Consider the following 13,262-nt stretch of genomic DNA (forward strand, 5'->3'; position numbering starts at 1 on the left):
CCCCCCCCGCTGTGCCCGACGGACGACCCGAGGCGCCTCCCCCCTCCCTGCCGTGGGGAGTGGGGGGGGGGGGGGGGGGGCGCCGCTGTGCCCGACGGACGACCCCTCCCCGTCCGACGTGTCCTCTGTCGATCTGCCGACCACGCGTGGCCCTTCGCACAATGAATGGCGGCGCGTATTTTTCTAGCGACGAATAAATATTCGAAACGGACGCTCAAGAACCGTGGATGGATTTCATGGCGGCGATGAAAAATATACAAGCGCTTTACTGATTTTGTAATTGCCTTGGTAACGGCATTGAAATAACATCGCAAAAGGCCATGCGTCACGCTGGTCGAGACAGAGCGAAACGCAGGGGAACCGATCTCCGGAGCAGCGGACCCGCAGAGGAACTGATCTCCGGAGCAGCGGACCCGCAGAGCAGCCATCTCCAGAGCAGCGGACCCGCAGAGCAGCCCATTTCCTGAGTAGCGGACCTGCTGAGGAGCTGATCTCCGGAGCAGCGGACCCGCACAGCCCATCTCCAGAGCAGCGGACTCGCAGAGCAGCCCATCTCCAGAGCAGCGGACCTGCGAAGGAGCTGATCTCCGGAGCCGCAGACCCGCGGAGGAGCTGATCTCCGAAGCAGTGGAATGCGCTACACTGCCAAACACGTCCTTGCTTATAATTTCGGTTCAAACCCGCCGCTAGGATGGCCGGAATAACACACATATCAGACATGAGTGCTGAGCGAGGCAGGACTGGGTCCGTCTCGCGGCGCAGCGGGCCACGGCAGCGGCGGAAAAGACGCATCGGCGCCGCGCCGGGATGTCGGCTATGATCGGAATCCGGTCATTTAAATATCGGCCCGGTGACCCCAGCGCCCCTGGCGGGCGGCGCGCGCAGCTGCCGCCAGCTGACGCCGTCGTCAGAAGGCAGGCGGGCGCGGCCGAAGGCGGATGTGCGCGAGCGGCTCCTCCCGTTGGCAGCTGGCTAAGTGAGCGCGCCGCGGCGGTGATGTCAGTGCAGTCGACGTGCGCCTGAATGCACCCTGCTGGGACGCGCGGCGTCGCGATGGTGCCCGACGTGCCCCACATGTCGCTGGCGTTCGGCGAGCCGACGGCCGGCCTGCGAGTCGTCGAGACGACATGGCGGCCCGAGTCGACGGTGCTGCTCGAGCCGGCCAGGGAGTGCTGGAGGCGGCTGCGGCCCGAGTCGTGCGCGCCGCCCGTCCAGACGAGCACGTACCCAGGCAGGGCGGTGCCGTGCGCGGCTCCGCTGCGCTCCAGCCGCGTCAGCTCGTCATCGGACGCCAAGGACCTGAGCCAGCCGCTGTTCGTGGACACGACAGTGGAGTACGACCTGCCGAAGGAGGCCTACCCGCCGGAGCACAGCGAGCCGCTGCTGATCGTGCACCCGCAGTACTTTGAGCACCTGCGGCATCGGCGCACGCTCGGCGCCGGCTGCGTCTGTCAGCTCTGTAACTTCTACGGCCGGCGGATCCCTCACGGCGGCCAGGAGCCGGCGCCATCCGCTGCCCCCGCCGCCGCCGCCGCGCCTGTCGCACCAGAGACCTTCCAGAAACCGGATGCTCCGCACCACTGGCCGCGGTACCACCAACCGCACCAGCCGCCTTGTCAACTGCTGCACCAAGCGACGCACCCTTCGCTGCAGCAGCCGCTGCAGCACGTGGCGCCGCAGTCGCTGCAGCCGGTGCAGCAGCAGCTGCTGCCGACGCCCGCCCGCTACAACTGCATGTTGGAGCGGTACGGCTGCGAGGCCGGCCGTGGCGCGCCGGCCTCGTTCGTGACGCCCACTGTGAGCTGTGATTCGGACAGCGGCTACTCGAGCGTCGAGCTGGAGCCGCCCGAGTGGTGCCAGCGGCTGCAGCAGCAGCAGCAGCGCGCCGACAGTGACGCCCGCGACGTGCTGGCCAAGCGCAAGCGGCGGACCGACGTGTCGCAGCCGGCGGCCAAGAGGCTGCGCGTCGCCTACTGGCCAGGTGAGCAGGGGCAGCCGCAGGAGCCCGGCCGCAGGGCTGGCAGCGGGGGCTCGTCGTCAATCATGAAGCCTGCTTCACCGTAAACAGGTGCCAATTGGGAACTTTTTCATAGCATTTCTGTGTCTAGCGTGAGTCATACTTTTACAGAGAAGTAGGGCCCACAGAAGCATGTAGGGCAGAAATGTAAGAATCTATGGCGAGCGTTCGAGCGGTGACGCTGTGCGAACCGCGCGAACCGGGGCATCGCTCACCGAACCGCTCAGTCTTGCTGTCGGCTGCAGCAACTGGAAGGTGATCTCTACCGTGAGTGTAAGGGTGCCCCAGGTCCTCTTTTTCGCTTACCCTTGTTATAGTAACGACGAGGACGTCTGGCTACTGACTCGAAATTAGATTGCGGCCTATGGACGCATTACGTTTGACGGCATGTAGGCTGCCGTTCGGGGTCATGTTTCTATAATCCCAAACAGCTGTCGCTGCCGGCGTCCGTGCGCAGCCCGCTCCGGTCGGTGCGCGTCGCGGCCGACCCCAGTGAGAGCGGCGGGCAGTGGGCTAATTCTGATCCCAGTGAGCCCGGCGGGCAGTGGGCCGACTCCCATCCCAGCGAGCGCGGTGGGCAGTGGGCCGACTCCGATCCCAGGGATCGCGACGGGCAGTGGACCGACTCCGATACCAGTGAGTACGGCGGGCAGTGGGCCGAATCCGATCCCTGTGATCGCGGCGGGCAGTGGGCCGGCTCTGATCCCTGTGATCGCGGCGAGCAGTGGGCCGGCTCTGATCCCAGTGAGCACGGCGGGCAGTGGGCCGACTCCGATCCCTGTGATCGCGGCGGGCAGTGGGCTGACACTGATCCCTGTGATCGCGGCGGGCGGTGGGCCGAATCCGATCCCTGTGATCGCGGCGGGCAGTGGGCCGACTCCGATCCCTGTGATCGCGGCGGGCGGTGGGCCGACACTGATCCCTGTGATCGCGGCGGGCAGTGGGCCGACTCTGATCCCAGTGATCGCGGCGGGCAGTGGGCCGGCTCCTATCGCGCCAGGCATTGGACGCTCTCGTTAAATTTAATGCGCCTTCAAATGAACTGGAACTGCCAGCCCGCCGGGCTCGGCAGCCAAAACAATAAGATGGCCGATCGATAGTTTTCCATGGCGGGGTCGATCGCCAGCGGTCGTGGAGCGGCCCCTGCCGTGGGACGCGCTGTCCAGCCGCCCGGCCACCGAGCCTGGCGCTCGGCCGACCGGGCCTGCGGGCTGCGGAGCCGGGCCCGGCCTCAAGGGTACTTCCCCGGACGACGGCCAGCCAGGCAGACGACCGACCCGCCCCAGGGTCTGGCTCGGATACAATCAGAGGCCGCCTGTCTGAACGAGCTTGAGGTCCTGTCAGTGGCCTGTCTGTCAGAGGTCCAGTCAGCGGCCTGTCTGCCAGAGGTCCTGTCAGCGGCCTGTCTGCCTGAGGTCCAGTCAGCGGCCTGTATGCTAGAGGTCCTGTCAGCGGCCTGTCTGCCAGAGGCCCCGTCAGCGGCCTGTCTGCTAGAGGTCCTGTCAGCGGCCTGTCTGCCGGAGACCCTGTCAGCGGCGGCGCCACTGACAATCGTCAGGACAGCAGTTTGGTCGGCAGTCCCGTGAGCGGTCGGGGACCACCTCGTCGCCGACGGCGATGGCCGTCTTGACCAACACTAGCTGATTGCCAGCTGGGATGACCTCTGCGTTGGATCCTCTGCCGGGCAATCGTGGCTTTGGCTGCGTCGGCAGCGAGTTTATCAGGGTATGCAGGCACATGGAGGCGCCGAGTCCGGCCAATCGCCGCCAGTGACGTCACGTGGGGTCTATCAGCTCATCTAAATACGGCAACACGTTCGGAATGAATCATTTCGTATGTCATTTGGATGCCTGCAGCGTCCGTAAATCTTGTCAGATCGCCGACCAAATAAATCCCAACGGCAAGGGAAGAGAACGACGTGCAGGGAAAGATGACTCGGGCGGTGTGCAAGGAAAGAGGACGACCGCCAGGAGAGTAAGCGGTGAGCCGGGAGTGGTCGCCGCGTGCTGCGGTCTCTGAGCCGCCGTATCTGCCTAGTCAGCGGCGGGCCCCGAGCGGCGACGGCAGCTGGGGCCTCCTCTGGCCGCGCCGGTTCTGACCGGCCAGCGGCCGTACAGCCCCCTCGGCCACGAGTCGTCCCTGGTGCGGCAGCCAGCCAGAGCTTCCAGCAGGCCTGTGATTGGCTGCTCTGCGAACATCACGTCGTTGTTTCATCCTCACGCTGCCTGAGGTGGTTTGCAGTCGTGAGCTCGGCACTGCGGCTGAATGGTTTGAGCACACGTCTTTGGCGAGGTGCGACATTGCTATCCTCGCCATCGTCGCCTGACGTCATCACCTTACATCGCTTTTCTCACCGTCATCACCTGATGTCATCACCTGACATCGCTTTCCTCACCGTCATCGCCTGACGTCATCACCTGCCATCGCTTTTCTCACCGTCATCGCCTGACGTCATCACCTGCCATCGCTTTTCTCACCGTCATCACCTGACGTCATTACCTGACATCGCTTTTCTCGCTGTCATCATCTGGTACGATCCATCCCGGAAAGCGTGCTGTGTACCGTGACGTGTGAGGTCGTGCCTCTGGCCCTCACTGGAGTCTCAGGCGGCGGCGGTGGTGGCCACGTTGGCATGCTTCCTCGCCTGTCTGGCCCGGCCGTTTTTGACGATGGCTCGACACTGACTCACAGTTACGCCTTCAGCCGGGCAGCTGGGCAACCGGGCAGCCGGGCAGCCGGCCAGCTGTGTCGAGCACGGTGAGCTTGGCCTTCGGGTGAACACTAACGCATTGCGCCCAAGGGCGACTCGCGAAACTCATAACCAAAGAGACCGCTCTTAATCATCGGTGGCAAGTGCTCTGGGAGGTGCGCCATCAGAGGCGCTCATTAATCAGTCCGGACGGGAAGTGGTCTGGAAACTTTAACGGGAATGTTTCAAAGTTATGGAGCAGCCAACACAGCATGGCATCAGATTGCCTAGATTGTTCCATTCCGCTAAACTGGGTGTGCCGTGGTCGCATTCATAAATGTATTTTTGACCACGGTCCATCGAATCATCATGCGATCGCTGGGGTCATGTCAGTGTCACTGTAGCGCCACGAGTCTGCACAATTGCTGGGTCGGCGTGGGACGGCTGGTGGCAGCCTACCCGTGCCCGTGGTTGTGCCAGGCTGGCCGCGGCTGGCGGTCCGCGGGCGGCTGGCTGTCCGGCTGACGGTCCGCGGGCGGCTGGCCGCGGCTGGCGGTCCGCGGGCGGCTGGCTGTCCGGCTGACGGTCCGCGGGCGGCTGGCCGCGGCTGGCGGTCCGCGGGCGGCTGGCTGACGGTCCGCGGGCGGCTGGCTGTCCGGCTGACGGTCCGCGGGCGGCTGGCTGTCCGGCTGGCGGTCCGCGCGCGGCTGGCTGTCCGGCTGGCGGTCCGCGGGCGGCTGGCCGCGGCTGACGGTCCGCGGGCGGCTGGCTGTCCGGCTGACGGTCCGCGGGCGGCTGGCTGCCTGGCTGACGGTCCGCGGGCGGCTGGCTGTCCGGCTGACGGTCCACGGGCGGCTGGCTGCCTGGCTGACGGTCCGCGGGCGGCTGGCTGTCCGGCTGAAGATCCGCTGGCGGCTGGCTGTCCGGCTGCTCCTAGAGTCATGCCGCCACCGGAAATTAATGGGCCACCTTTCGTGACAAACGTCATTAGGGGATAAATGAAGAAAGGAGGCCATTGCGTTGGAGTCGGCCAGCGGCGCGCCCGCCTGCTCTGAACGATGCCGGCCGAGCCGGGTCGGCGGCGTGCCGGGAGGGACGCCGCCACCCCTCTTGCAGCAGGTCATCGCTGCCAGCGGGGCGTCTCACCACCAGACGAGCCAGTGGTCCGCCGCTGGGGTCGTCCGGGGCCGCGTGCCGCTCGATGCGCCAGAAAATGGCGTCAACCGAACGCCGCGTGGAGAGAGGCTGGCGCCTGGCGCGATGTGAGCGCCGCACGCCGTCGGAGCACCGCTCCCCGCCGCGTGGGGAGAGGCTGGCGCCCGGCTCGATGTGAGCGCCGCACGCCGTCGGGGCACCGCTCCACCAGCGAAGGCGCCGCCAGCGTTGGCCGCATCCCGTGACGGATTACGGTCCCCAGACTGGCGGCAGCGGCGCCGGGAGGGGAGGGGAGGGGAGGGGAGGACAGCTGGGGGTAATCAGCTGTCTGGTCAGCTGGAAGGCGCCCATTCATTCTGTGCCGCGGTGCCTGGGCGGCGCCTATTTTGGGCGGGGCCGTCCGTCTGGCGGCGTGCGACCAGTTCGGTCGCGCCCATCGGACGGCAGGGGTCTGTCGCTGACAGCGTCGCGTGATCCACGGGCGCTCCTGCTGGAAGCCTCCCATGATCCACGGGCACCCCTGCTGGATGCGTCCCATGATCCACGGGCGCTCCTGCTGGAAACGTCCCATGATCCACGGAGGCGCCCACCGACAGCACGCTGCATCTGCCTTTGCCGCCCACGCAGACCCCCAGCCCCAGCCCCTAGCCTCCATCTCCAACCCTAAGTCCGGCGCAGGGCTCGGGCTATCAGGGATGACGTAGTCTTCGAACGTGTACCGAGGCCACTTGAAAGCGCAAGCTAGCGTGCAGCGCGTGATTTTCCGTCTTCTTTTGAGGCGAAAAAAGAACTTCTCAAGACGTTAAAAGAAAGCATTTCGCGATCGCACATGAGGAAGAAACCATCTGATGCAGTTTTGCCGCACGGTAACTGGGTATACTCCGTGAGACTGAATACGATTGGGAAATCAGGCGAGATTTTTACAGAAATCGTCCGGGGAAATCTATGTAGTGGCTGAAGTCTAATGCATTCACCAGCTGAGCCTTCTCACGAGAGGAGGCAGGCCCGCGTGTCCCCCCCCCCCCTCCCCCCTCCCCCCCCCCCGACAACTGCAGCTGAGGGGAGCCCACCTGACGCGCGGCGGAGGGGCGGGGGACGGGGGGAATGGAACCTTAGCCGGGGATAAAAACAGCCACCTGACCCGGCCACCGACAGGCGGCCGACTCCGGTGACACACGCTGACAATTGTGGGCAGGGGGGAGAGGGGGGGGGGGGGCCTCAGATTGGGGCCGGCAGCCGGCCGGCCTGGGAACCCGCCCGAATCGCCGCTAATGAGCTGACTAAGCGTGGTGGGGCCGCCCAGCCGCCAGCACTACCAGCAGCGCGTGAGCGCCGCTGCCTCGACGGCGGCCCCGGGCTACCATGGCCCTGTGGCGAGGTGACGAGCGCCGGCACGCGTTGCGCTCATTCGGGGTACACCACGCCACCCTGTCCGCGCTTGTCACCTGGCCCCGTCTGTCGGGGTACACAACGCCACCCTGTTCGCGCTTGTCGCCTGGCCCCGTCTGTCGGGGTACACAACGCCACCCTGTCGGTGCCCGCCGCCTGCCCCAATTCGGCAGATGGCTGTCCTCTGTAATGACACTGTGATATGTCGTGATGTTTTCGCGGATTTCTTGGTAGATTTGCTGCACGAAGATATCAGTCGTGGTCGTACCGCAGGCCGGCCTCTGGGCGGGTCAAGCCGGCCGGCCGGTCGGCCGCGTGCCCGTCGGCCCTGTCCCGTCATGTGTGACAACAAAGGGCGGCTGACTGGCGTGTGGAGAACCGCCCACGCTGCGCGCTGCCGGTAGAGCCGAGCACCAAGCGAGCGGCGCCGCCGAGGATGGCCTTTGAGATAAGCGTCCGTCGCGGGTCGGGCGCCGTGACTGCAGCCCGAAGGACTCGCCCAGCAGCGCGTGCGAGCGAGCGCGCCTGCGGGACGCCCACGTCGTACCCTACCTTAGCGATTGGAGACGGCCGCCGGGCCGAAGCCGGCGCGCCATGTCCGTCCTGGAGGGGAGGGGCGTCGTAGGCCCGGGGGGCGTCACTGTGACCTGACACAGCGGTGCGGTGGTGTGATGGGTCGGTCGGGGGGCCGCAGGCCGGCGGTCACGCTCATGACAGCCTGGCACCGCGGTCCGGCGTTTGTGACGGCCAGGCGCCCGAATCCGCGCCGGCCGGCGGCGCGGCGTCACGGCAGACGGGCGGTAGACGCGAGCGCCGCTCAGCGACCCCGGGTTGCGGAGAGAGGCGCGGCGTCGGCGGCATCTCCCCTTAGGTCGCTCCCTCCGAACGCCGCCCAGTGCACCGACCGTGAGATTGGCTAAACTGCTGACGAGATTGTCCAATGGTGACGTCACCGTGGACCAGCGGCACAAGAGAGCCAACAGCCAGCTATCGGTCTCAGCGGAGAGGGTTCTCGTCCGCGGTGACCGTTCTCAACTCAAGTGTCTGCACACGACTCGGAGGAAAATGTCGGCGTCGAGTGCTCAGGTTCCGAGCAATGGCACCGGGCCGGACAAGCTGATGGAGGTCAAACACGTTTTGAGCGTGTCAATATTTAGCGGGATTACGTGGCGAGCGTGGCGTGACTGCCGGCGGCAGGTCTCGCCGGGCTTCGCCAGGCCTCGCCAGAATCTGCCACGTCAACGTCAGCGGTCAGAGGAGCGCCGCAGCGCCGCCGGCGGCCGTAAAAAGCCGCCTATCGTCGCAGCAGTAATTAAGAGCGCCGTAAAGTGGGGCAATTTACCTGCTTTATGGGCGAATGTCTCCCATTTTGCTCCTGTGGTGCGGCGGTGCGGCCCGAAATGTGTGGGTCGGCGCTCACCGGCCGCGCCCCGCCGCGCGGCGCTTTCTAACGCAGGCGGAGCTCGCCGCACGCCGCAAAGTCGGCCATAAACCCACGCCGGACTCCGGTGAGTGTGGTGATGACGCCGTGTTGGCCGGCGCTGCCTCAGGAATATGGCCGCATCGGGGCTGGGCGGCGGGCATGCCCGGTTACACCGTCGGAGAGGCGCCGGCGAGCAGTCGCTCCGCCCTAGCGTGCCCGACAGCTGATTAGTGTGACGTCATGGGGTCGACGTCACCGGTCATAAAGCCTGCTGCCGAGTGAATGGCTCAATAGTATGTTTAGTGTCCGCCTGCCGGCCGTAAAACAGCGTCCATTTATCGCCAACGAGCGCGGCGCATGCCCGCCCCCCCCCCCCCCCTCCCCCTTCGCCTGGGTGCCGGACGTAGGGGGAGGGGGCGGGCGTGGCGAAGATAACCGGCGTCTCCTGGCAGAGGCATGTCAGTTGACCAGCAGTCGGCAGGTCACAGGTGCACAAGCAACTATTCTGACGCTGCCGGCCGGCCAGCACCGAACGTCGTGCAGCAGACGGCGGCACCGTCGCCGGCACCACGTGCCTACCGCCGCTCGCTTAGGCCGCCTCGCGTCAGAGCCGCGGCTCCGGCCAGCCGTTTCCGGTGTGGATGGCCTTGCTTCCTGCCGGCGCCGGCGCTCGTGCCAGCGCCCTTTGTCGCTTCCGGCCAAGGCCGAGGTGGCGGCGCCGTGCGCGCTGTGTTGGAGCCGTTCCCCCCGTTCCGCCCAGCGAGTCTGCATTAGACAACGGCCAGCACTACATGGCGCTGGGGCTGTGCCGACGTCGAGCGTCTCAGGCCAGAGGCGAATGCGGCGCTGGCGGTCGACGCACAGTTGTTTTGGGTGGCTGGGCGCGATACCAGTCGCAGAGGCCCCGCGCGCGAGCGGCTCGGCCCGTCGAATCGGTCATTGTTTCGCCGACGGCCTTGTCAGTATGATTTATCGAGTACAGAGCCTGCTCCTCGTCCTCAAAGGATTCATTAATGGATAAGCATCGATTTTCGAAGGCCTCGGGGCGGCTTCGGCTCACATCGATGCCAAGGCAGCCGCCCGCCGGAGGCTGAGGGCATACACACCCTGCGTCATCCGCTACCTCCCCCTCCCACGCCGCGTCCCGCTCCTCTGTTTACCACTCCGCTCTCGCCGAAAACGAGCCGCTCCGTGCGGATAAGCCGCAGCGCGCCACAAAAGCCTCGCTGCGCCGCGTCCGCCGCGGCGGCGGCCGTTCATTTGGCGTTCCGTCCATCAGCGCCCTCGGTTATTTATCGGCGGGTTTTCCGCCGGCAGAGGGCACATCCATCGCCCGCCGATCCGCCCTTTCAGCCGAGCCATTCGTCGTAAACTTGGGCGGCGCTGGCGGTACTGTTTGCGCGGCGCTTTGGAGCGACGCCGCGGCGCGCGAGAAAGCGCGCGCTATTGAGCGTGGCGCGCCGCTCGGGCCGCGTGGCGCGTCCGATTTCTTTACGACTCGCCGAAATTACGCGGTCCGTAAGTGCACTTAATGGCGGCCTTCGAATGCAATCGAGCGAAATACCCCTGTCATTACGGGCCGGGCATAATGCGGTCATTGACAAATGTAATCGCGCACAATTGCGAACTGTGACCACTCCAGATGTCGGGAACGGGCAATTTCCGTCGCCGGAAGTCTATTTTGGTCGGCTGGCGGTGGGGTTCTCTCATGGTGGACTGGCGTGGAAACGGGCAAGCACGCCCCAGCCCTGACTGCAGCCGGTTTTGTTCCAGGTGGCGTTCCGACGCTCGACATGGTGCCCTACCTCCACCGGCAGCCGGCCGTCATGTAGCTGCTCCCGGCTGCGTCGCGGCGGGCGGCGCCACTCTCGGCTGTGCGGCGCCGGTCTCCGGAGTTCGGAGACCTCGCCTCATGTCGCGGAGATCTCCGAGGATCCCGACCAAGGAGCGGGGTGTGGCTGCGAAGCGTCTCGCCGGAGACGCCCGCGCTGTCTCGCTCGAGAACGAGCGACCGTCTCGGGGGATCTCCGCGACGCGAATGGGCATACCGGGGGCCAGGCTCGGCCCGCCGATAGAAACCAGTCTTCTGTGATTACTCCCGTGTACTGCGTCTGCATGTGACGCCGTTGTGGCTTTCATAATGTGATGGTAAGGAGGACGAAGCCGAGTTAGCTTTAATTCGTTTACCGTTGATTTGGTGTTTGCGTTGCGTTACTTTTGCCAGGCAGCGTCCCACTGACGCCTAGCCGGCTGGACACCGGACTCGTTTGTTTTCAACCTTGTTATCTCATGGTGTAATGAACGTATATCAATGAGGCGACGTCCTCTGATAAATATAGACCCCGTGTCATTACTCTGACTGACGTTTTTCATTTGGTGCTCGGCTGGGCGGCTTCCGAACCGGCTCGATGACTGCGCAGTCTGGCGCAATTCTTCGACCGCAGCCGTCCGTCTTCATTCGGTAAATTGGCGGCCACCTTCCCAGAACCGATGATTGGTGACCTTCAGTAAATCTGGCGTGGCTCTGACGGGTCCGTGGGGGGGGGGGGGAGAGACTGATTCAGCGCGCCGCTCCCCCGCTGGTACCGTAGCAATGTGGGTCTACGGGTCGGGGGAGGGGAGTTCCGTGCACCACTACCCCCGCCGGTACCGTGGTCTCCGGGTCGGCGGGGGGGGGGGGGGGGGAGATTCAGTGCACCGCGACCCCCACCGGTGCCGTAGCAATGTCGGCCAGTGTTCTGACGCCGACCTCACACTACTGACAACACGCCGCGCCGAGCGGGCCCAGCTTCGGCGAATCGTTCCCGGCCACCCCAGCTGAGTGTGGAGCGGACCCTGGCGCGGGGCGCGCTCGGCTTCCCCGAACGGCGCGGGGCAGCGCCGCCAACGCGACACGCGTCGTCCGAGTGATATAGCGCGCACGGCGGCCTGCTGTGAACGGCCACTGGAGCTGGGCCTGTCGTCCGCACGGGAAATTCAGAGACGAAATGACCATTGTAAACCCCATCAGCGCTAGACATTTGCCGGCGGCAGCAGTGGAGGACACGGCAGTAATTGCGCACGTTCGGTTGCGATCGTCCACAAAAGGGCGTATCTGGGGCCATCCAGCTGGCCAGCGTGCTCGCATGCTGGCCTCTCAGCCATCCAGCTGGCCAGCGTGGTCGTATGCTGGGAGAGCCTCTCAGCCATCCGCGCGGCACTCACGCGCGCACGCACGCACACACACGGACAATCGAACGAGACGCGCCTGATGGCAGGCGGCAGGCAGGCGGCTGCGGCATGAGAGCTTCACGTGGGGATCCTGCCGACGAAGACCATCCTGACTTGTGCGGTGGCCCACGTGGCTCGTGCTACTGCTTACACGGACATAGTGTAAGCACGGACACGACAATGACACACAGTGGCATGCGTGCCGCAATCGGTCGCGGTCCCGTCAAGTGGACGTTCTCATCACATTCTGTGCGGTTGCTGGTAAAGAGCATTGCTCACATGGGTTCGCTGGGCCAGTTCCGCCTCAGCACCCTTGAGCAGCAATAGATCTTGCTGACCATCCGGGCGCGGCTATACTAGGCTTGGAAAGGGGGTGGGGAATGCAGGGTTGCCAAAGGGTCACTGATGGTGAAAGCCCCCGCCCCTCTTAACGAAACAATTACCGGATACAGTTCACCTGATTTCGAGGGAGCACGATTTTGTCTATTTTGTTTTCATTTTTGTCCCCTCTAACTGGGACACAAGCCGGAAGCTACCGGAAGACGCAAGACTGTTTATATTTTAGGATAGATGAAATGAAGGAAGATGTTTTAAATGGCCGCCTGGAATAAATCGAAGGTGCTATTCATTTTGCAATGGTGCAGTAGTCTCTGTCTGAACCGATAGCACTTAGAGACTACGCCATGATTTACATGGATTCTAAAATGATATTGAGGATCACAAGAACGTAGATTGTAGACCGAAATGCGGTCAATAATTTGTTTGAACATGGACAGTCTACGCTCGTCAACTGGTTTGACCCCGGGCGGGCGAAAATGATGACGTATCTGAAAGAAGTACCTTCGAACTGTTTAGGGCATAAATTCGTGCGTGAAAAACGGAGTTCGGGCGCATATTTCACTCAGGCGATTATGCGGTTGGTAATAGGGACGGATAAACATTCCAGCACCACAAATTAGTGCACGTGTCTGATGGCAGAATTGGAAGAGTACAAGCTGAATTTTTTGCGTTGCCATTGCAGGTATTAATCTGTTCAGAAGGCATCCTCAAAATTGTATAGGTGAAATATGCGCCCTAGCCTTATCTTTCAACTGCACGGATTCATTTTAAAGGACTTCCGAACACAATATTTCACGTGGTCTTTCTTGCGAGCCCAGCGTCCGCCGACTGGTGTTACCTGCAGCGGCCAACGCCGCTCAGTTTTACGTAAACTGCATCCCTACTGTCATCGGTGCTCTAGCTCCTAACATTGGCAGCGCGTTGGCTCAAAACCTTTGTTTGCAATTTGTTTCGCTAGTCGATTCGGCAACAAACTGGACGTCCCCTGAGAACCACGGATGTCCTTTCTCCATGTTTGACCTTTTGATTCACTTTTTGAA

General features: G+C 63.9%; 1 protein-coding gene across 1 annotated transcript; it reads left to right on the forward strand.

Moving 5' to 3' along the window:
* Positions 1 to 924: 924 nt before the first annotated feature.
* LOC119109033 (uncharacterized) lies at positions 925 to 11,033 on the forward strand. Its single transcript, XM_037232573.1, has 2 exons — positions 925 to 1,981; positions 10,447 to 11,033. Exons 1-2 carry the CDS (start codon positions 1,024 to 1,026, stop codon positions 10,503 to 10,505), a joined length of 1,017 nt encoding a protein of 338 aa, XP_037088468.1. The 5' UTR covers positions 925 to 1,023; the 3' UTR covers positions 10,506 to 11,033.
* The last annotated feature ends 2,229 nt before the right edge of the window (positions 11,034 to 13,262 follow it).

This window comes from Pollicipes pollicipes, unplaced genomic scaffold (assembly GCF_011947565.3).
Source record: "Pollicipes pollicipes isolate AB1234 unplaced genomic scaffold, Ppol_2.1 Scaffold_7224;HRSCAF=8568_pilon_pilon_pilon, whole genome shotgun sequence".
NCBI classification, from domain to species: Eukaryota; Metazoa; Arthropoda; class Thecostraca; order Pollicipedomorpha; family Pollicipedidae; genus Pollicipes; species Pollicipes pollicipes.

Coding starts and splice junctions, on each gene's coding strand:
- LOC119109033 (XM_037232573.1), top strand. CDS start 1,024: ATGCACCCTGCTGGGACGCGCGGCGTCGCGATGGTGCCCGACGTGCCC. Junction 1,982..10,446: donor GCGCGTCGCCTACTGGCCAG/GTGAGCAGGGGC, acceptor GTTTTGTTCCAG/GTGGCGTTCCGACGCTCGAC.